Source organism: Tachyglossus aculeatus, chromosome 6, assembly GCF_015852505.1.
Source record: "Tachyglossus aculeatus isolate mTacAcu1 chromosome 6, mTacAcu1.pri, whole genome shotgun sequence".
Lineage (NCBI taxonomy): Eukaryota > Metazoa > Chordata > Mammalia > Monotremata > Tachyglossidae > Tachyglossus > Tachyglossus aculeatus.
Window position 1 is genome coordinate 60,113,847 of NC_052071.1, and position 22,879 is coordinate 60,136,725.

General features: G+C 48.7%; 1 protein-coding gene across 1 annotated transcript in view; it reads right to left on the reverse strand.

The window, feature by feature from the left end:
- SH3BGRL (SH3 domain binding glutamate rich protein like) overlaps window positions 1-22,566 on the reverse strand; it is a 29,566-nt gene extending 7,000 nt beyond the window's left edge. Inside the window, exon 1 of the mRNA XM_038748229.1 lies at window positions 22,474-22,566. Within this exon, the coding sequence (XP_038604157.1) occupies window positions 22,474-22,518 (45 nt within the window). The 5' untranslated portion in view covers window positions 22,519-22,566. The remainder of the gene's footprint in view (window positions 1-22,473) is intronic.
- Between the last annotated feature and the right edge of the window lie 313 nt (window positions 22,567-22,879).

Below are 22,879 nucleotides of genomic sequence, written 5' to 3' on the forward strand. Positions count from 1 at the left end.
ATTTATTACTCTATTTATTTATTTACCTTACTTGTACATATCTATTCTATTTATTTTATTTTGTTAGCATGTTTGGTTTTTTTCTCTGTCTCCTCCTTCTAGACTGTGAGCCCGCTGTTGGGTAGGGACTGTCTCTATGTGTTGCCGACTTGTACTTCTCAAGCGCTTAGTACAGTGCTCTGCACACAGTAAGCGCTCAATAAATACGATTGATTGATTGATTGATATTATCTATTTTGATGCTATTGAGGCCTGTCTACTTGCTTTGTTGTCTGTCTCCCCCCTTCTAGACTGGGAGCCCGTTGCTGGGTCGGGATTGTCTCTATCTGTGGCCGAATTGGACTTTCCGAGTGCTTAGTCCAGTGCTCTGCACCCAGTGGCTCAGTGGAAAGAGCCCGGGCTTTGGAGTCAGAGGTCATGGGTTCAAATCCCTGCTTTCCCAGTTGTCAGCTGTGTGACCTTGGGCAAGTCATTTCACTTCTCTGGGCCTCAGTGACCTCAACTGTAAAATGGGGATTAAGACTGTGAGCCCCCCATGGGACAACCTGATCACCTTGTAACCTCCCCAGCGCTTAGAACGGTGCTTTGCACATAGTAAGTGCTTAATAAATGCCATCATCATCATCAGTAAGCGCTCTCTACATACGATTGAATGAACCCTTCAAAGCCCTACTGAGAGCTCACCTCCTCCAGGAGGACTTCCCAGAATGAGCCCCTTCCTTCCTCTCCCCCTAGCCCCCCTCTCCATCCCCCCATCTTACCTCCTTCCCTTCCCCACAGCTCCTGTATATATGTATATATGTTTGTACATATTTATTACTCTATTTATTTATTTATTTATTTTACTTATACATATCTATTCTATTTATTTTATTTTGTTAGTATGTTTGGTTTTGTTCTCTGTCTCCCCCTTTTAGACTGTGAGCCCACTGTTGGGTAGGGACCGTCTCTATATGTTGCCAACTTGTACTTCCCAAGCGCTTAGTACAGTGCTCTACACACAGTAAGCGCTCAATAAATACGATTGATTGATTGATTGACTGATTTTGTTAATATGTTTTGTCTTGTTGTCTGCCTCCCCCTTCTAGACTGTGAGCCCGCTGTTGGGTAGGGACCGTCTCTATACGTTGCCAACTTGTACTTCCCAAGCGCTTAGTACAGTGCTCTGCACACAGTAAGCACTCAATAAATATGATTGATTGATTAACTGATTTTGTTAATATTTTGTCTTGTTGTCTGCCTCCCCCTTCTAGACTGTGAGCCCACTGTTGGGTAGGGACCGTCTCTATACGTTGCCAACTTTTACTTCCCAAGCGCTTAGTACAGTGCTCTGCACACAGTAAGCGCTCAATAAACACGATTGAATGAATGAATGAATGAATGAATTGCAAACCAGCGCCCCCTATGGGTGGCCGTCCAATCGCACGGCGGCGGGCAGTCACGTGGTCCGGGGCTCGAGGGCGTCACAGCGCGCAGGCGCAGAGGGCGTCACGGCGCGCGGGCGCGGGCGGGGCCTCAGGGGGGGACTGGAAACCGCCGTTTCCCCAGGGTCTCCCCCCGCGGCCGCAGAGCCGGAGCGGGGTCACGGGGTCACGGGGGGGGAGGGGAATGGGGGGAAGAGGGAGGGGAAGGAGAACCTAATAATAACAATAATAATAATAATGACCGTATTTATTAAACGCTTACTATAACCATAATGATGGTATTTGTTAAGCGCTTATTATGTGCTTATTATCTCCCCCTTCTAGACTGTGAGCCCGTTGGTGGGTAAGGACCGTCTCCATATGTTGCCAACTTGTACTTCCCAAGTGCTTAGTACAGTGCCCTGCACACAGTAAGAGCTCAATAAATACGATTGAATGAATGAATGAATGTGCCTTCCCAGACTAAGCCCCTTCCTTCCTCTCCCCATCGTCCCCCTCTCCATCCCTCCCATCTTACCTCCTTCCCTTCCCCACAGCACCTGTATCTATGTATATATGTTTGTACAGATTTATTACTCTATTTATTTATTTTGCTTGTACATATCCATTCTATTTATTTTGTTAGTATGTTTGGTTTTGTTCTCCGTCTCCCCATTTTAAACTGTGAGCCCACTGTTGGGTAAGGACTGTCTCTATATGTTGCCAACTTGGACTTCCCAAGCGCTTAGTACAGTGCTCTGCACACAGTAGGCGCTCAATAAATACGATTGATTGATTGTGCCAGGCACTGCTCTATTTATTTATTTTACTTGCCAACTTGTCCTTCCCAAGTGCTTAATCCAGTGCTCTGCACACAGTCAGCGCTCAATAAATACGATTGAGTGAATGAATGAATGTGGCAAACATTGCTCTATCTATTTATTTTACTTGTACATATTTATTCTATTTATTTTATTTTGTTAACGTTGTTTTGTTGTCTGTCCCCCCCTTCTAGACTGTGAGCCCGCTGTTGGGTAGGGACTGTCTCCATATGTTGCCAACTTGCCCTTCCCAAGCGCTTAGTACAGCGCTCTGCACACAGTAAGCGCTCAATAAATACGATTGAATAAATGAATGAATGAATGGTCCAAGCACTGCTCTATTTATTTATTTTACTTGCCAACTTGTACTTCCCAAGCGCTTAGTACAGCGCTCTGCACACAGCGCTCAATAAATACGATTGAATGAATGAATGTACCAAGCACTGCTCTATTTATTTATTTATTTTACTTGTACATATTTACTATTCTATTTTATTTTGTTAGTATGTTTGGTTTTGTTTTCTGTCTCACCCTTCTAGACTGTGAGCCCGCTGTTGGGTAGGGACCGTCTCTACCTGTTGCCGACTTGGACTTCCCAAGCGCTTAGTACAGTGCTCTGCACACAGTAAGCACTCAATAAATACGATTGAATGAATGAATGTGCCAAGCACTGCTCTATTTATTTATTTATTTTATTTTGTTAAGATGTTTTGCTGTCTGTCTCCCCCTTCTAGACTGTGAGCCTGCTGTAGGGTAGGGACCGTCTCTATATGTTGCCAACTTGGACTTCCCAAGCGCTTAGTACAGTGCTGTGCACACAGTAAGCACTCAATAAATACGATTGAATGAATGAATGTTGCCAACTTGTCCTTCCCAAGCGCTTAGTCCAGTGCTCTGCACACAGTAAGTGCTCAATAAATACGATTGAATGAATGAATGAATGAATGTGCCAAGCACTGCTCTAAGTGGAGAAGCAGCCCGGGCTTGGGAGTCAGAGGTCATGGGTTCTAATGCCGAATATAGCTTTAATTCTATTTGTTATAGCTTTAATTCTATTTGTTCTCAGAGCTTTAATTCTATTTGTTCTTATAGCTTTAATTTTGTTTGTCCTATTTGTTCTGACGATTGACACCTGTCTCCATGTTTTGTTTTAACATGTATAAGTGTTATAAACAATGTATAAGCAATGTATAAACAATAAACAATTGTTTAAACAATGTATGTTATACTTCCCAACTTTTACTTCCTAAGCGTTTAGTACAGTGCTCTGCACACAGTAAGTGCTCAATAAATACGATTGATTGAATGAATGAATAGCTTTAATTCTGTTTGTTCTAATAGCTTTATTTCTGTTTGTTCTTACAGCTTTAATTCTGTTTGTCCTATTTGTTCTGACGATTTTGACACCTGTCTACATGTTTTGTTTTAATAATCATGGTATTTACTAAGCGCTTACTATGCACAAAGCACTGTTCTAAGCGCTGGGGAGGTGACAAGGTGATCAGGTTGTCCCCGGGGGGGCTCACAGTCTTCATCCCCATTTTCCAGATGAGGGAACTGAGGCCCAGGGAAGTGAAGTGAGTTGCCCAAAGTCACCCAGCTGACAATTGGCAGAGTTGGGATTTGAACCCATGACCTCTGCCTCCCAAGCCCGGGCTCCTGTCCACTGAGCCACACTGCTCTCTGAAGTTGGTTCCGAGCGAGTGCGGGCCCTTCGTCACCCCGCCCCTGTCTTCCGTCCGTCCTCCTCCCCTCCTCCCTCATCCTCTCCTTGCCCCTCTCCTCCTCCTGCTTCCCTCCTCCCCTTCCGGGCCCCTGTCCTCCTCCTCCTCCCTCCTCCCCTATACTCCTCCTCCTTCCCTGTCCTGTCCTCCTCCCTCCTCCTCCCTTCTCCCCTCCCCTGTCTTCCTCCTCCTCCCTCCTCCCTCCTCCTCTCCTCCCCTCCCCTCTCCATCTCTTCCCTCCTCCCCTCCCCAGCCCGATCCTCCTCCTCCTCCCTCCTCCTCCCCTCTCCATCTCTTCCCTCCTCCCCTATCCTGTCCTATCCTCCTCCTCCTCCCTCCTCCCCCCCTCCCCATCTCTTCCCTCCTCCCCTCCCCCGCCCTCTCCTTCCCTTCCTTTCCCTTCCCTCCCCTCCTCCCGGGCCCTGTTTTCCTCCTCTTCCCCCTCCCCGGCCCTGTCCTCCCCCTCCTCCCCCTCCCCCGTCTCCCTCTTCCCCCCTTCCCCGCAGGCCAGGACAGGAAGCGCGGGTGCCATGGCAACGGCGCCCTGCCCTCCCCCCGCCAGATGTGCGCGCGCCGCCGTCCTGGCCGACCACCGGACCCCCGCCCCCCCATTCCTCAGCCCCCCAGCCTCCCACCCCCTCGGCCCCCATCCTCCCAGCCCCTCGGCCCCCCATCCTCCCACCCCCTCAGGCCCCCCATCCTCCCACCCCCTCGACCCCCCATCCTCCCAGCCCCTCGACCCCCATCCTCCCAGCCCCTCGGCCCCCCATCCTCCCACCCCTTCTGAACCCCCATCCTCCCACCCCCTCGGAACCCCCATCCTCCCACCCCCTCAGGCCCCCCATCCTCCCACCCCCTCGGCCCCCCATCCTCCCACCCCCTCGGCCCCCATGCTCCCATCCCCTCAGCCCCCCATGCTCCCACCCCCTCAGCCCCCCATCCTCCCACGCCCCCATGCCCTCAGCCCCCCCCATGCTCCCACCCCCTCAGCGCCCCCCCCATGCTCCCAGGCCCTCAGCCCCCACCCCGCCATCCCCCAGCCGGGCCATATAAGGCCCCAAACTCCCAAATGTGGGAGCGGCGGCGGCTGGTGTGGTCCCAGCGGGCGGACGGATGGATGGACGGACGGATGGACAGCTGGGGCCCAAATAAGGGAAAACTCTGGTCTGGACCCAGACCAGCCACAAACCAACCCAACCGGGCCAAACCGAGCCCAACCGAGCCGAACGGCGCCGGGCACCCAGGGGCTACAGCCCAGGGCCCGCCACTTCCAAGGCCGGCCTGCCCATCCCGGCCTGCCAATCCGACCCCCATCCGTCCATCCGTCCGCCGGCTGCCCTCGCCCAACTCACTAAATTCCCCTGGGCCGCCCTCACCGCATCGGGAAAACTCGGATTAAGACTGTGATTCCCATGTGGGACACGGATTTTGCCTAACCTAGTTAGCTCCTTCTAGACTGTGAGCCCACTGTTGGGTAGGGACCGTCTCTATATGTTGCCAACTTGTACTTCCCAAGCGCTTAGTACAGTGCTCTGCACACAGTAAGCGCTCAATAAATACGATTGATTACCGCAGCGGTTACTACAGTGCCCCGCACACATTAACTGCTCAATAAATACGACTGATTGAGCACCGGTGCCTACGGTGTGCAGGGAACTGGATTGGGTGTCTACTACGGGGCGAGCACTGTGCTACATGTCTAGTTTCTGCAGGGTCCAGGACTGAGCCCCTATTGTGAGAAGCAGCGTGGCTCAGTGGAAAGAGCCCAGGCTTGGGAGTCAGAGGTCATGGGTTCAAATCCCGGCTCCACCAATTGTCAGCTGTGTGACTTGGGGCAAGTCGCTTCACTTCTCTGGGCCTCAGTTCCCTCATCGGTAAAATGGGGATGAGCCCCACGTGGGTCAACCTGATCACCTTGTAACCCCCCAGCGCTTAGAACAGTGCTTTGCACATAGTAAGCGCTTAACAAATACCATCATTATTAGTGTCTGCGGGGTCCCAGACTGAGTCCCTACTGTGTACAGGATGTGGCTTGGGACACACGCATGTATCAATCAATTGCTATTATTTATTCATTCAATTCATTCAATCGTATTTATTGAGTGCTTACTGTGTGCAGAGCACTGTATTAAGCGCTGAATGAATTTATTGAGCACTTTTTGTGTGCAGAGCAGAGAAGCAGCGTGGCTCAGTGGAACAAGCCTGGGCTTTGGAGTCGGAGGTCATGGGTTCAAATCCCGGCTCCGCCAATTGTCAGCTGTGTGACTTTTTGGGCAAATCTCTCCCCCTTCTAGACTGTGAGCCCACTGTTGGGTAGGGACCGTCTCTACATGTTGCCAACTTGGACTTCCCAAGCGCTTAGTACAGTGCTCTGCACACAGTCAGCGCTCAATAAATACGATTGAATGAATGAATGAATAAATTCGTCCACTCCGCAGCACCTGTATATACGTTTGTACATATTTATTACTCTATCTTACTTGTACATGTTTACTATTCTATTTATTTTATTTTGTTAATATGTTTTGTTTTGTTGTCTGTCTCCCCCTTCTAGACTGTGAGCCCGCTGTTGGGTAGGGACCGTCTCTACATGTTGCCAACTTGGACTTCCCAAGCGCTTAGTACAGTGCTCTGCACACAGTCAGCGCTCAATAAATACGATTGAATGAATGAATGAATAAATTCGTCCACTCCGCAGCACCTGTATATATGTTTGTACATATTTATTACTCTATTTATTTTACTTGTACATATTTACTATTCTATTTATTTTATTTTGTTAATATGTTTTGTTTTGTTGTCCGTCTCCCCCTTCTCGACTGTGAGCCCGCTGTTGCGTAGGGACCGTCTTTATATGTTGCCAACTTGTACTTCCCAAGCGGTTAGTACAGTGCTCTGCACACAGTAAGTGCTCAATAAATACGATTGAATGACTGAATGAATAAATTAATCCACTCCGCAGCACCTGTATATATGTTTGTACATATTTATTACTCTATTTTACCTGTACATATTTACTATTCCATTTATTTTATTTTGTTAATATGTTTTGTTTTGTTGTCCGTCTCCCCCTTCTTGACTGTGAGCCCGCTGTTGGGTAGGGACAGTCTCTATAAGTTGCCAACTTGGACTTCCCAAGCACTTAGTCCAGTGCTCTGCACACAGTAAGCGCTCAATAAATACGATTGAATGAATGAACAGCCACACAATAGTCCTTGTCGTCGTGGGCGAGGCCATCGGCTGGGAGTGCCAAGCAGACAGCGGGGCCCACTGGGTGCCCGCTGGGAGCCACCCACCTTCCCATGGGCGAGGGGCTTTGTGGTGTCTCATGCTTTTCGCACACACGTTCCCAATGAGGCTGACTGGAATCAAGCCCCTCGGACCAACTTACTACACACCGGGCACTGTACTAAGCACTTCTCTGCAGCTGCTGGGCAGAAAACTGTGCCAGCTGCCAAGGTGTGTAAACCGCCTCCGGCGTCCAGAGCCCCAAACTCCACTTTCAGGGGCCATTCCTGGGGCTCTGGGCATCTACCATCATCATCATCATCATCAATCGTATTTATTGAGCGCTTACTGTGTGCAGAGCACTGTACTAAGCGCTTGGGAAGTACAAATTGGCAACACCTGGGTCCGTTCATTCGATCGTATTTACTGAGCGCTTACTGTGGGCAGAGCACTGTACTAAGCGCTTGGAAAGCAGAGAAGCGGAACGGCTCGGTGGAAAGAGCGCGGGCTTTGGAGTCAGAGGTCGTGGGTTCGAATCCCGGTTCCGCCACATGTCTGCTGTGTGACCTTGGGCAAGTCACTACACTTCTCTGAGCCTCAGTTCCCTCATCTGGAAAATGGGGGTGAAAACTGTGAGCCCCACGTGGGACAACCTGATCACTTTGTAGCCCCCCGCCAGTGCTTAGAACAGTGCTTCGTGCATAGTAAGCGCTTAACAAATGCCAACATTATTATTATTATTCTCTGCCCCTCAGTTCCCTCATCTGTAAAATGGGGATTAAGACTGTGAACCCCCCGTGGGACAACCTGATCGCCTTGTAACCTCCCCAGCGCTTAGAACAGTGCTCTGCACATAGTAAGTGCTTGACAATCAATCAATCGTATTTATTGAGCGCTTACTGTGTGCAGAGCACTGTACTAAGCGCTTGGGAAGTACAAGTCGGCAACACATACAGTCCCTACCCAACAGCGGGCTGACAGTCTAGAAGTCTAGAAGACAAATACCATTATTATTATTATTATTATTATTACAATTCGGCAACAGAAAGAGACAATCGCTCCCCAACAACGGGACCCCCCGGGGCAGCTTTCTGACATCCAGAAACCTTCATTTATTTATTCTTTAAGGTTTTCGTTAAGCGCTTCCTATGTGCCAGGCACTGTACTAAGCACTGGGGTAGATACCAGCTAATCAGGTTGGACACCATCCCTGCCCACCCTGGGGCTCGCAGTCTTAATCTCCATTGACCAGATAAAGGAAACGGAGGCCCAGAGAAGTGAAGTGACTTGTCCAAGGTCACACAGCAGGCAAAGGTGCGGAGCCGGGATCAGAACCCAGGTCCTTGTGGCTCACAGGCCCGGGCTCTAGCCACTGGGCAGTACTGCTTCATCCGCCAACGTGAGCTTGGTTTCCTGCCCTCGGCCAAACCCACTGGCCGGTGGGGAGAATCGGCATCACGGCAACTGACAGGAAGATACAACCTGATTAACTTGTATCCCCCCCAGCGCTTAGTACAGTGCCTGGCACACAGTAAGAGCTTAACTGAGAGCTCACCTCCTCCAGGAGGCCTTCCCAGACTGAGCCCCTTCCTTCCTCTCCCCCTCGTCCCCCTCTCCATCCCCCCCTTCTTACCTCCTTCCCTTCCCCACAGCACCTGTATATATGTATATATGTTTGTACATATTTATTGCTCTATTTATTTTACTTGTACATATCTATTCTATTTATTTTATTTTGTTAGTATGTTTGGTTTTGTTCTCTGTCTCCCCCTTCTAGACTGTGAGCCCACTGTTGGGTAGGGACTGTCTCTATATGTTGCCAACTTGTACTTCCCAAGCGCTTAGTACAGTGCTCTGCACACAGTAAGCGCTCAATAAATACGATTGATGATGATGCTGATGATGTATATATGTTTGTACATATTTGTTACTCTACTTTACTTGTACATATCTATTCTATTTATTTTATTTTGTTAGTATGTTTGGTTTTGTTCTCTGTCTCCCCCTTTTAGACTGTGAGCCCACTGTTGGGTAGGGACTGTCTCTATATGTTGCCAATTTGTACTTCCCAAGCACTTAGTACAGTGCTCTGCACACAGTCAGCGCTCAATAAATACAATTGATGATGATGATGTATATATGTTTGTACATATTTATTACTCTATTTTACTTGTACATATCTATTCTATTTATTTTATTTTGTTAGTATGTTTGGTTTTGTTCTCTGTGTCCCCCTTTTAGACTGTGAGCCCACTGTTGGGTAGGGACTGTCTCTATATGTTGCCAACTTGTACTTCCCAAGCGCTTAGTACAGTGCTCTGCACACAGTAAGCGCTCAGTAAATACGATTGATGATGATGATGATGATGTATATATGTTTGTACATATTTATTACTCTATTTTACTTGTACATATCTATTCTATTTATTTTATTTTGTTGTATATTTGGTTTTGTTCTCTGTCTCCCCCTTTTAGACCATGAGCCCACTGTTGGGTAGGGACTGTCTCTGTATGTTGCCAACTTGTACTTCCCAAGCGCTTAGTACAGTGCTCTGCACACAGTAAGAGCTCAATAAATCATCATCATCATCAATCGTATTTATTGAGCACTTACTGTGTACAGAGCACTGTACTAAGCGCTTGGGAAGTACAAGTTGGCAACATATAATAAATAAAATAAATACGATTGATTGATTTATTGATTGATTGATTGATTTTAAAAAACAGAGACCAGATAAGCGTCCCTAGGGAATAATCCCTTCGCTCCGATCTTAAACCACGGAGGGCATCCATCCGCTTTTGTGGCTTATCCGCGACAGAATTCAGGCCAGATTTTCACCCTCGAGGTTCCTTCGAGGTGAAAACGATGCCCACAAAGGAGCCTTTCTACAAGAAATCCAGGCTTTGCAACTTTGAATGTCACTGGGGCCTCCTCTTCCCGGGAAGCCGAAGCTTCCTCCTAGGCAAATTCACTCATTCAGGCGTATTTATTGAGCGCTTACTGTGTGCGGACCACTGTACTGAGCGCTTGGAAAGTACAAATCAGTAACATATAGAGACGGTCCCTACCCAACATCAGGCTCACAGCCTAGAAATAACTTCCCCCTCAGGGCAGGGGGGCTTATCCAGATCCCAACCTCGTCCAACCTGGTCAACTTGTATCTTCCCCAGCGCTCAGTACAGTGCCTGGCACATAGTAAGCACTTAACAAAGAAGCAGCGTGGCTCAGTGGAAAGAGCTCGGGCTTTGGAGTCAGAGGTCGTGGGTTCAAATCCTGGCTCCACCACAAGTCTGCTGCGTGACCTTGGGCAAGTCACTTCACTTCTCTGAGCCTCAGTGACCGCATCTGTAAAAATGGGGGTTAAGACTGTGAGCCCCACGTGGGACAACTTGATCACACTGTATCCCCCCCAGCGCTTAGAACAGTGCTTTGCACATAGTAAGCGCTTAACAAATGCCATCATTATTATTATTATTATTATTAACAAACACCATAAAAATAAATAAAACTGTAGGAGGCCGGGTGGGACCTCCCAGGACCTCCCGTTGTCCCCGCTCTCCACTATCTACGCCCCACTGGAAGAACGGGGGTCCTGGCGGTTGGGGGAGCCGCTCAGAACAGTGCTTTGCACATAGTAAGCGCTTAACAAACCCTAGGAAATAATCCCTTCTCTCCGATCTCCAGGAGGCCTTCCCACACTGAGCCCCCTCCTTCCTCTCCCCCTCGTCCCCCTCTCCATCCCCCCATCTTACCTCCTTCCCTTCCCCACAGCACCTGTATATATGTATATATGTTTGTACAGATTTATTACTCATTTATTTATTTATTTTACTTGTCCATATCTATTCTATTTATTTTATTTTGTTAGTATGTTTGGTTTTGTTCTCTGTCCCCCCCTTTTAGACTGTGAGCCCACTGTTGGGTAGGGACTGTCTCTGTATGTTGCCAACTTGTCCTTCCCAAGCGCTTAGTACAGTGCTTTGCACACAGCGCTCAATAAATATGATTGATTGATTGATCTTAAACCTCAGAGTGCTTAGGTTTGTGCTTAGTGCACCTTAGTGCTCCCCACTAAGCCCTGGGGAGGTCACAAAGTGATCAGGTTGTCCCACGTGGGGCTCACAGTCTTCATCCCCATTTTCCAGATGGGGGAACTGAGGCCCAGAGAAGTCAAGTGATTTGCCCAAAGTCACCCAGCTGACAGGTGGAGGAGCCGGGATTTGAACCCGTGACCTCTGACTCCAAAGCCCGGGCTCTTTCCACTGAGCCATTTGCTCTTAAAATAAAGCTCCCGGACGCTGAAAACTCACGAGCCGAAAGATTATAGTTTCAACGCAAGCTCTACGAGCGGAACCGGGGACCGATCTGGCGCTGACATTGATGAGGTCGTAGTGATTATTCGTTCACTCATTCAGTTGTATTTATGGGGCGCTTACTGGGTACAGAGCACTATATTAAGCGCTTGGGAGAGTATAATAGAACAATAAACAGGCATATTCCCCACCCACCATGTGCTTACAAGAAATCTAGAGGGAGAGACAGACATTAATACAGCCCACTGTTGGGTAGGGACCGTCTCTAGATGTTGCCAACTTGTACTTCCCAAGCGCTTAGTACAGTGCTCTGCACACAGTAATCGCTCAATAAATACGATTGATTGATTGATTAATAGAAATGAATAAATGACAGGGATGGACCAAAGTGGTGTGGGGCCGAGAGTGGGGGGAAGAACAAAGGGAGCAAGTTGGGCGATGCAGAAGGGAGTGGGAGAAGAGGAAAGGGGGGCTTTTTTTTTAATGACATTTATTAAGCGCTTACTATGTGCAGAGCACTATTCTAAGCGCTGGGGAAGTTACAAGGTGATCAGGTTGTCCCACAGGGGGCTCACAGTCTTCATCCCCATTTTACAGATGAGGTAACTGAGGCCCAGAGAAGTTAAGTGACTTGCCCAGAGTCACACAGCTGACAATTGGTGGAGCTGGGATTTGAACCCATGACCTCTGACTCCAAAGCCGGGGCTCTTTACCACTGAGCCACACTGCTTCTCTAATGCTGCTTCTCTGAAGGGAGGGGCTTCCTCCCTTCAAATCCCTACTGAGAGCTCACCTCCTCCAGGAGGCCTTCCCAGACTGAGCCCCCTTTTTCCTCTCCTCCTCCCCATCCCCCATCCTACCTCCTTCCCCTCCCCACAGCACCTGTATATACGTTTGAACAGATTTATTACTCTATTTTACTTGTACATATTTACTATTCTCTTTATTTTGTTAATGTTGTGCATCTAGCTGTACTTCTTTTTGTTCTGATGACCTGACACCTGTACTTTATTTATTTATTTTATTTGTACATGTTTATTCTATTTATTTTATTTTGTTAATATGTTTTGTTTTGTTGTCTGTCTCCCCCTTCTAGACTGTGAGCCCACTGTTGGGTAGGGACCGTCTCTATCTGTTGCCAACTTGTACTTCCCAAGCGCTTAGTCCAGTGCTCTGCACACCGTAAGCGCTCAATAAATACAACTGAATGAATGAATCTAGCTTTACTTCTTTTTGTTCTGATTACTTGACACCTGTCCTTTATTTATTCATTTTATTTGTACATGTTTATTCTATTCATTTTATTTTGTTAATATGTTTTGTTTTGTTCTCTGTCTCCCCCTTCTAGACTGTGAGCCCGTTATTGGGTAAGGACCGTCTCTATCTGTTGCCAAATTGTCCTTCCCAAGCGCTTAGTCCAGTGCTCTGCACACAGTAAGCGCTCAATAAATACGATTGAATGAATGAATGAATGTCCATATGTTTTGTTTTGTTGTCTGTCTCCCCCTTCTAGACTGTGAGCCCACTGTTGGGTAGGGATTTTCTCTATCTGTTGCCAAATTGTACTTCCCAAGCGCTTAGTCCAGTGCTCTGCACACAGTAAGCGCTCAATAAATACGATTGAATGAATGAACAAATGTCCACATGTTTTGTTTTGTTGTCTGTCTCCCCCTTCTAGACTGTGAGCCCGTTATTGGGTAGGGACCGTCTCTATCTGTTGCCCAATTGTACTTTCCAAGCGCTTAGTCCAGTGCTCTGCACACAGTAAGCGCTCAATAAATACGATTGAATGAATGAACAAATGTCCACATGTTTGGTTTTGTTCTCTGCCTCCCCCTTCTAGACTGTGAGCCCGTTGTTGGGTGGGGACCGTCTCTAGATGTTGCCGACTTGTACTTCCCAGGCGCTTAGTACAGTGCTCTGCACACAGTAAGCGCTCAATAAATACAATTGAATGAATGAATGAATGAATGAATGAATGAATGAGGAGATGTGCCTTCGGTAATCAATCAATCGTATTTGTTGAGCGCTTACTGTGTGCAGAGCACTGTACTAAGTAGGCTTTGAAGGGGTGGGAGCAATTGTCGGATTTGAGGAGGGAGGGCGATTAAGCATGGGCTCTGCACGGAGCGCTGTGCTAAACGCTGGGGGAGATCTAAGATGCTCAGATCGACCAAGGTCCCTGTCCCCCATGGGATTCCTGGGCTAAGAAGAGGAGCAGGAGTCTTCTCGGCATTTTACAGAGGAGGAAGCGGAGGCCACACAGCAAGACGGACCACAGCTGGAACTGGGAACACTGGGAAAAGGCCCGTTGGCCTTCTCCTCACCCCCTCCCCCGGGACTCGCTGGGAAACTCTCCCAAAGCAGGCCTTCCTTCTTTTTTTCTTTCTCTTCAAACGGCATGCGGTTAGCGCTGACTCTGTGGCAGGCACTGTACTGAGCGCCGGAGTAGACGCAAGGTAACCACGTTGGACGTAGCCCAAGTCCCACATGGGGCTCACGGCCTGAATCCCCATTTTACAGGCGAGGGAACTGAGGCCCAGGGAAGTGGCTTGCCCAAGGTCATACAGCAGACAAGTGGCGGAGCCGGGATTAGAACCCAGGTCCTCCTGAATCCCAGGCCTGGGCTCTATCCATTAGGCCACACCGCTTCTCTTGAGCGGAAATTTCGGCCCCGCTAAATTCATTCATTCATTCAATCATATTTGTTGAGCACCTATAATAATAATAATAATAACGGTACTTATTAAGCGCTTACTATGTGCAAGACACTGTTCTAAGCGCTGGGGAGGTTACAAGGTGATCAGGTTGCCCCACGGGGGGCTCACAATCTTAATCCCCATTTTCCAGATGAGGGAACTGAGGCCCAGAGAAGGCCCCCCCCCACTTTTAGACTGTGAGCCCATTATATGTTGCCAACTTGTACTTCCCAAGCGCTTAGTACAGTGCTCTGCACACAGTAAGCGCTCAATAAATACGATTGATTGATTGATTGATTGAAGTGACTTGCCCAAAGTCACACAGCTGACAATTGGCGGAGCCGGGATTCGAACCCATGAACTCTGACTCCAAAGCCCGGGCTCTTTCCACTGAGCCATGCTGCTTACTGTGCGCAGAGCGCTGTACTAAGCGCTTGACGTAAACCCGACCCGGCCTCCGGGTCCAGCTAACAGTGAGAAGCGGCCGGGGGGGATGGGAGGCCGTGGGAATCACCGCAGTGAAAACCCGGATCATTTCCCGTGGCCACCACCACCGGCTGGCCGGGGAACGTCTGGAGCTCCACGTGGGGCTGAAGCAGCGTGGCTCAGTGGAAAGAGCCCGGGCTTTGGAGTCCGTGGTCGTGGGTTCAAATCCCGGCTCTGCCAATTGTCAGCTGTGTGATCTTGGGCAAGCCACTTAACTTCTCTGGGCCTCAGTTCCCTCATCTGTGAAATGGGGGTTGACTGAGAGCCCCCTGTGGGACAACCTGATCACCTTGTAACCCCCCAGCGCTTAGAACAGTGCTTTGCACAGAGTAAGCGCTTAATAAATGCCATCATTATTATTATTATTATTATCCACCTCCTCCAGGAGGTCTTCCCTGATTGACTCCCACCTTCCCGGTCACGTCGGTCCTGGGCCACCTCTTCCAGGAGGCCTTCCCTGACCGATCCCCGCCATCCCGCCAGTCCTCAACCGCCCCCCTGATTGACCCCATCTTCCTGGTCACAGAGGTCTTCAGCCACCTCCTCCAGGGAATATAAGTAGGGACCGTCTCTCTATGTTGCCAACTTGTACTTCCCGAGCGCTTAGTACAGTGCTCTGCACACAGTAAGCGCTCAATAAATACGACTGAATGAATGAATATGTCTACCGTTTCTGCTATATCGTGCTCTACCACGAGCTTAGACAGGAAGCACTCAATAAATACAACTGATTGACCCCTCTGCAACCATCCTAATTCTATCGGTAAATCAATCGTATTTATTGGGCACTTATTATGTGCAGCGCACTGTATTAAACATTTGGGAGAGTACAATATAATACTAATTGTGGTACTTGTTATGCACTTATTATGCAACAAACACCGTTCTAAGGGCTGGGGTTGATACAAATTCATCAGGTTGGGCAAAGGCCCGATCCCCCATGGGGCTCACAGTCTCAGCAGGAGGAAGGATTGGGATCGAAGCCCCATTTTCTAGACTGTGGGCCCGCTGTTGGGTAGGGTCCGTCTCTATATGTTGCCGACTTGTACTTCCCAAGCGCTTAGTACAGTGCTCTGCACACAGGAAGCGCTCAGTAAATACGATTGAATGAATGAATTTTACAGATGGGGAAACTGGGCCACAGAAGTGACTTGCCCAGCGTCACCCGGGAGGCAAGTGGCAGAGCTGGAATATATGTTCAACCACTTTTTATATATATATATTTATAATATATAGTATAATATATAATATAATAATATAATCATAATATTAATATTGATGTTATATTAATAATATATGATAATATAATATATTATAATGTATAATTATATGCAATATAATATCATGTAATATAATATGATATTATATTATAATATGATATAATATGATATATATATAGTTTGGGCAGGGCACCTTTCTCTGCCTCCTTTTTCTTATCTGTAAAATGGGGCTAAAATCCCTGCAGTCCCCCCTCTTAGCCTGGGGGAGGGCCTGTTTCTGATCTGATAATAATAATAATGGTGTTTGTTAAGCCCACTGTTGGGTAGGGACTGTCTCTATACGTTGCCAACTTGTACTTCCCAAGCGCTTAGTACAGTGCTCTGCACACAGTAAGCACTCAATAAATACGATTGATTGATTGATTGATTAAGCGCTTACTATATATATCATTTTATATCTATATCTATATAGAGATATATAAATATATTTATATATATAGTAAGCGCTTAACAGATATGTATAGATATATTTATATCGTTTCACATATATAGGAGAAGCAGAGTGGCTTAGAGGAAAGAGCACAGACTTGGGAGTCAGAGGTCATGGGTTCAAATCCCGACTCGGCCACGTGTCTGCTGTGTGACTTTGGGCAAGTCACTTAACTTCTCTGTGCCTCAGTTCCCTCACCTGTAAAAGGGGGATTAAGACTGTGAGCCCCACGTGGGACAACCTGGTCACTTTGTATCCTCCCAAGAGCTTAGAACGGTGCTTTGCACATAGTAAGTGCCCTGCCCACAAGGAGCTTACAATCGAGATAGAGGGGGAGACAGACATTAATATTTGCAAATGCCACTATTATTATTATTATTATTATTATTATTATTATTATTATATATCCCTGGGTATATGAGTAGGTAGACCTGTTCCCTGCCCTCAAGGAGCTTACGATCGAGATAGAGGGGGGGACAGACATTAATATTCGCAAATGTCATTATTATTATTATTATTATTATATATCCCTGGGTATATCAGAGTAGGTAGACCTGTTCCCTGCCCACAAGGAGCTTACAATCGAGACAGAGGGGGAGACAGACATTAATATTTGCAAATGCCATAATTATTATTATTATTATTATTATTATTAACATTAATGGCATTTATTAAGCGCTTACTCTGTGCAAAACACTGTTCTAAGTGCTGGGAAGGTTACAAGGTGATAAGGTTGTCCCACAGGGGGCTCACGGTCTTAATCCCCATTTTACAGATGAGGTAACTGAGGCACAGAGAAGTGAAGTGACTTGCCCAAAGTCACACAGCTGACAATCGGCAGAGCCAGGATTTGAACCCATGACCTTTGACTCTAAAGTCTGGGCTCTTTCCACCGAGCCACGCTGCTTCTCTTCTATATTATTATTATATATCCCTGGGTATATCAGAGTAGGTAGACCTGTTCCGTGCCCACAAGGAGCTTACAATCGAGATAGAGGGGGAGACAGACATTAACATTTCCAAATGCCATTGTTATTATTATTGTTGTTGTTATTGTTATTATTATTATTATTATTATTATTATTTTATTATTATTATATATCCCTGGGTATACCAGAGTAGGTAGACCTGTTCCCTGCCCACAAGGAGCTTACAATCTAGATAGAGGGAGAGACAGACATTAATATTCGCAAATACAGTACAGCCTGCAGCCACCTCTTCAAGAGCCCTCCGTGACTGACACCTCACCCTGCCCCCCTGTCATTCATTCATTCATTCATTCAATGGTATTTATTGAGCGCTTACTGTGTGCAGAGCACTGTACTAAGCGCTTGGGAAATCCAAGTTGGCAACATCTAGAGACGGTCCCTACCCAACAGCGGGCTCACAGTCTCGACTTGTGCTTCCCAAGCGCTTAGTACAGTGCTCTGCACACAGTAAGCGCTCAGTAAATATGATTGATTGATTGATAGAAGGGGGAGACAGGCACAACAGCACCCTCAGCCACCTCCTCCAGGAAGCCTTCCCTGACTGAGCCCCACCTTCCTGGGAATGGTATTCTTTGTCCCCCCCTCCTCAAGGAGCCTTCCTTTTCAGGCCATCCCTCAGCCACCTCGGCCCTGATGAATTTGTTATGTCCTTGGAGAGCTTATTTATCATAGCTCTATTCTCCTTTTCAGTTACAGCGCATTCATCAGAGAAGCAGTGCGGCGCAGTAGGAAGAGCCCGGGTTTACAGTGCTCTGCACACAGTAAGCGCTCAATAAATACGATTGATTGATTGATTGATTGGGAGTCAGAGTTCATGGGTTCAAATCCCGGCTCTGCCAATTGTCAGCCGTGCGACTTTGGGCACCTCATCTGTAAAACGGGGATGAAGACTGTGAGCCCCACGTGGGACAACCTGATTAGCTTGTCTAATAATAACACTAATGGCATTTATTAAGCGCTTACTATGTGCAAAGCACTGTTCTAAGCGCTGGGAAGGTTACAAGGTGATCAGGTTGTCCCACAGGGGGCTCACAGTCTTCATCCCCATTTGACAGAGGAGGTAACTGAGGCCCAGAGAAGTGAAGTGACTTGCCCAAAGTCACCCAGATGACAAGCGGCGGAGCCGGGATTAGAACCCACGACCTCTGACTCCCAAACCCGGGCTCTTTCCGCTGAGCCACGCTGCTTTCTCTGCACCTCGCTCACCTCATCTGTAAAATGGGGATTAAGACCGCGACGTCGCCCCTCCCCATCCCGTGGGATGGGGCCTGTATCCACCCAGCGCTTAGTGGTCAGCACTCAACCGATACCATAAAAATAAAATAAAATAAACAATCCTAACAGGCCAGATGACGATGGGAAGGAGAGAGGGAGGGAGGAAGGAATGCAGTCAGAGGGCCAAAGCAGCTGTGGCCGGGTGCTCCGGCTTGGCCGAGGCGGGGGATGGAGATGGATGGGTGGGCGAGTGGTGTGGGGGTCTTCCCACCCCTGTCGCTGACACGTTCATTCATTTATTCACTCAATCGTATTTATCGAGCGCTTACTGTGTGCAGAGCACTGGACTAAGCGCTCGGGAAGTCCGAGTCAGCAACATACAGAGACGGTCCCTGTCCAACAGCGGGCTCACAGTCTAGAAGGGGGAGACAGACGACAAAACAAAACATATTAACAAAATAAAATGGAATAAGTATGTACAAATAAAATAGAGTTATAAATACGTTTAAGCATATGCATTCAATCGTATTTATTGAGCGCTTACTGTGTGCAGAGCCCTGAACTAAGCGCTTGGGAAATCCAAGTTGGCAACACCTAGAGATGGTCCCTACCCAACAGCAGGCTCACAGTCTAGAAGGGGGAGACAGATGACAAAACAAATTAACAAAATAAAATGGAATAAATATGTACAAATAAAATAGAGTTATAAATACATTTAAGCATATGCATTCATATTTATTGAGCTCTCACTGTGTGCAGAGCACTGTACTAAGCGCTTGGGAAGTCCGAGTTGGCAACATCCTAGAGATGGTCCCTACCCAACAGCAGGCTCACAGTCTAGAAGGGGGAGGCAGACGACAAAACAAAACATATTAACAAAATAAAATGGAATAAATATGTACAAATAAAATAACTGGAGTAATAAATATGTACAAACATATTCATTAAATCGTATTTATTGAGCACTTACTGTGTGCAGAGCACTGTACTAAGCGCTCGGGAAGTCCAAGTTGGCAACATCTAGAGACGGTCCCTACCCAACAGCGGGCTCACAGTACCGCACACACCATGCATGGACACACACACACACACACACACACACACACACACACACACACACACACACAAAATCCAGATTTGGTCACTTTAGGGAGAAAGACAAGAGGAGCTGCGTGGCTCAGTGAAAAGAGCCCGGGCTTTGGAGTCAGAGGTCATGGGTTCGAATCCCGGCTCCGCCACTTGTCAGCTGTGTGACTTTGGGCAAGTTACTTGACTTCTCTGTGCCTCAGTTCCCTCATCTGTAAAATGGGGATTAAGTCTGTGAGCCCCACGTGGGACAACCTAATCACTTTGTATCCTCCCCAGCGCTTAGAACAGTGCTTTGCACATAGTAAGCGCTTAATAAATGCCATTATTATTATTATTATTATGGGTTCGAATCCCGGCTCCGCCACCTGTCTGCTGTGTGACCTTGGGCAAGCCACTTCCCTTCTCTGAGCCTCAGTTCTCTCATCTGGAAAATGGGGATGGGGACTGTGAGCCCCCCGTGGGACAACCTGATCACCTTGTATCCTGCCCAGCGCTTAGAACAGTGCTTTGCACGTAGTAAGCGCTTAAGAAATGCCAACATTATTATTATTATTATTATTAAATGACTGCCAGGCAGGCGGGCGGGCCTACCTACCCACATACCCAGGCATCCTCCTCCACACATCCCGGCCACACAGGGCTGGCCCACGGTGCATTCCACGGCCCCCACCCCAACACACACACACACACACACACACACACACACACACACACACACACACACACACACCCCCATCCCGGGGGCGCGGAGGACCCGTTCTAGACCGTGAGCCCACTGTTGGGTAGGGGCCGTCTCTATATGTTGCCAACTTGGACTTCCCAAGCGCTTAGTACAGTGCTCTGCACACAGTAATTGCTCAATAAATACCATTGATTGATTGGTTGATTGATTGACCCGGGCCAGGGGTCTTGGGGAGAAAAAGACAAGGAATGTCCGGACCCCAGGGAGACACACACACACACACACTGCTTTGTTGTCTGTCTCCCCCTCCTCGCCTGTGAACCCGTTGTTGGGGAGGGACCGTCTCTATCTGTGGCCGACTTGGACTGCCCAAGCGTCTAGTCCAGTGCTCTGCACACAGTCAGCGCTCAATAAATACGACTGAATGAATCACACACACACACACACACTGCTGTGTTGTCTGCCTCCCCCTTCTAGCCTGTGAGCCCGTTGTTGGGGAGGGACCGTCTCTAACTGCGGCCGACTTGTCCTTCCCAAGCGCTCAGTTCAGTGCTCTGCACACAGTCAGCGCTCAATAAACACGATGGAATGAATCACACACACACACACACACACACACACACAGTTGTATTGTCTGTCTCCCCCTTCTAGACTGTGAGCCCACTGTTGGGTAGGGACCGTCTCTACATGTTGCCAACTTGTCCTTCCCAAGCGCTTAGTCCAGTGCTCTGCACACAGTCAGCGCTCAATAAATACGATGGAATGAATCACACACACACACACACACACACACACACACACACTGTTGTGTTGTCTGCCTCCCCCATCTAGCCGATGAGCCCGTTGTTGGGGAGGGACCGTCTCTGCGGCCGACTTGTCCTTCCCAAGCGCTCAGTCCAGTGCTCTGCACACTGGAAGCGCTCAATCAATCAATCAATCGTATTTATTGAGCGCTTACTGTGTGCAGAGCACTGTACTAAGCTCTGGGGAAGTACAAGTTGGAGTACAAGTACAAGCTCAATAAATGCAATTGAATGAATCACACACACACACACACACACACACACACACACAGTGTTGTGTTGTTTGTCTCCCCCTTCTAGCCTGTGAGCCCGCTGTTGGGTAGGGACCGTCTCTAGATGTTGCCAACTTGTCCTTCCCAAGCGCTTAGTCCAGTGCTCTGCACACAGTCAGCGCTCAAGAAATACGATGGAATGAATCACCCACCCCCCCACACACACACACACTGTTGTATTGTCTGCCTCCCCCTTCTAGCCTGTGAGCCCGTTGTTGGGGAGGGACCGTCTCTGCGGCCGACTTGTCCTTCCCAAGCGCTCAGTCCAGTGCTCTGCACACAGTCAGCGCTCAATAAATACGATGGAATGAATCACACACACACACACACACACACACACACACACACACACACACACACACTGTGGTGTTGTCCGTCTCCCCCTTCTAGCCTGTGAGCCCGTCGTTGGGGAGGGACCGTCTCCAACTGCGGCCGACTTGTCCTTCCCAAGCGCTCAGTCCAGTGCTCAGCACACAGTCAGCGCTCAATAAATACGATGGAATGAATCACACACACACACACACACACACACACACACACACACACACACACACACTGCTGTGTTGTCCGCCTCCCCCTTCTAGCCTGTGAGCCCGTCGTTGGGGAGGGACCGTCTCCAACTGCGGCCGACTTGTTCTTCCCAAGCGCTCAGTCCAGTGCTCTGCACACAGTCAGCGCTCAATAAATACGGTGGAATGAATGACCCACGCACACACACACAGGGACACACACACACACACACACACAGGGACACACACATATATAAAGGCACACACATATATAAAGGCACACACATTTTCTTTGTGTGTCTCTCTCTCTCTCTCTCTCTTTCTCTCTCTCTCTCTGTGTGTGTGTGTGGCCCCTTACCTCCATCATTGGGGGAGGGGGAGGGGGCGGGGGGTGGGAGGGAAACCATGGACAGACCCTCCCCCCCATCCCCATCCCCTCCCCCCCACCGACCACCCTAACAGCCCCCCGCCCCCCGGCCGGGTTGGGCCCCCCCAGGATGGTGGGGAGGGGTTTGGGGGGCTTTCTCACCGCGGTGGAGCCGGAGGAGGAGGCGATGTAGACGCGGATGACCATGGTGGCCCGGGTTCGGGGGAGCGGGCTAGACGCCCACCGGCGGGCCCACCCCCTCCCCAAACCGGGACCCCCCCCCGGGAGACGCCCCCGACCACCGACCACCGACCGAGAGAGCGCAGAGGGGCCCAGGGAGGCCGGAGGAGGAGCTGGGATGGGGATGGGGATGGGGATGGGAATGGGAATGGGGGTGGGACGCGACAGGGGGGAGGGGAGGGTCTCCCGAGCACCGCCCCCACCCCAGCAACGTCACTCACTCACTCACTCACACATTCAGCCATTCCATCGTCTTCATGGAGCGCCTACTATGTGCACAGCACTGGACTGAGCGCTTGGGAAGGACAAGTCGGCCACAGGCAGAGGC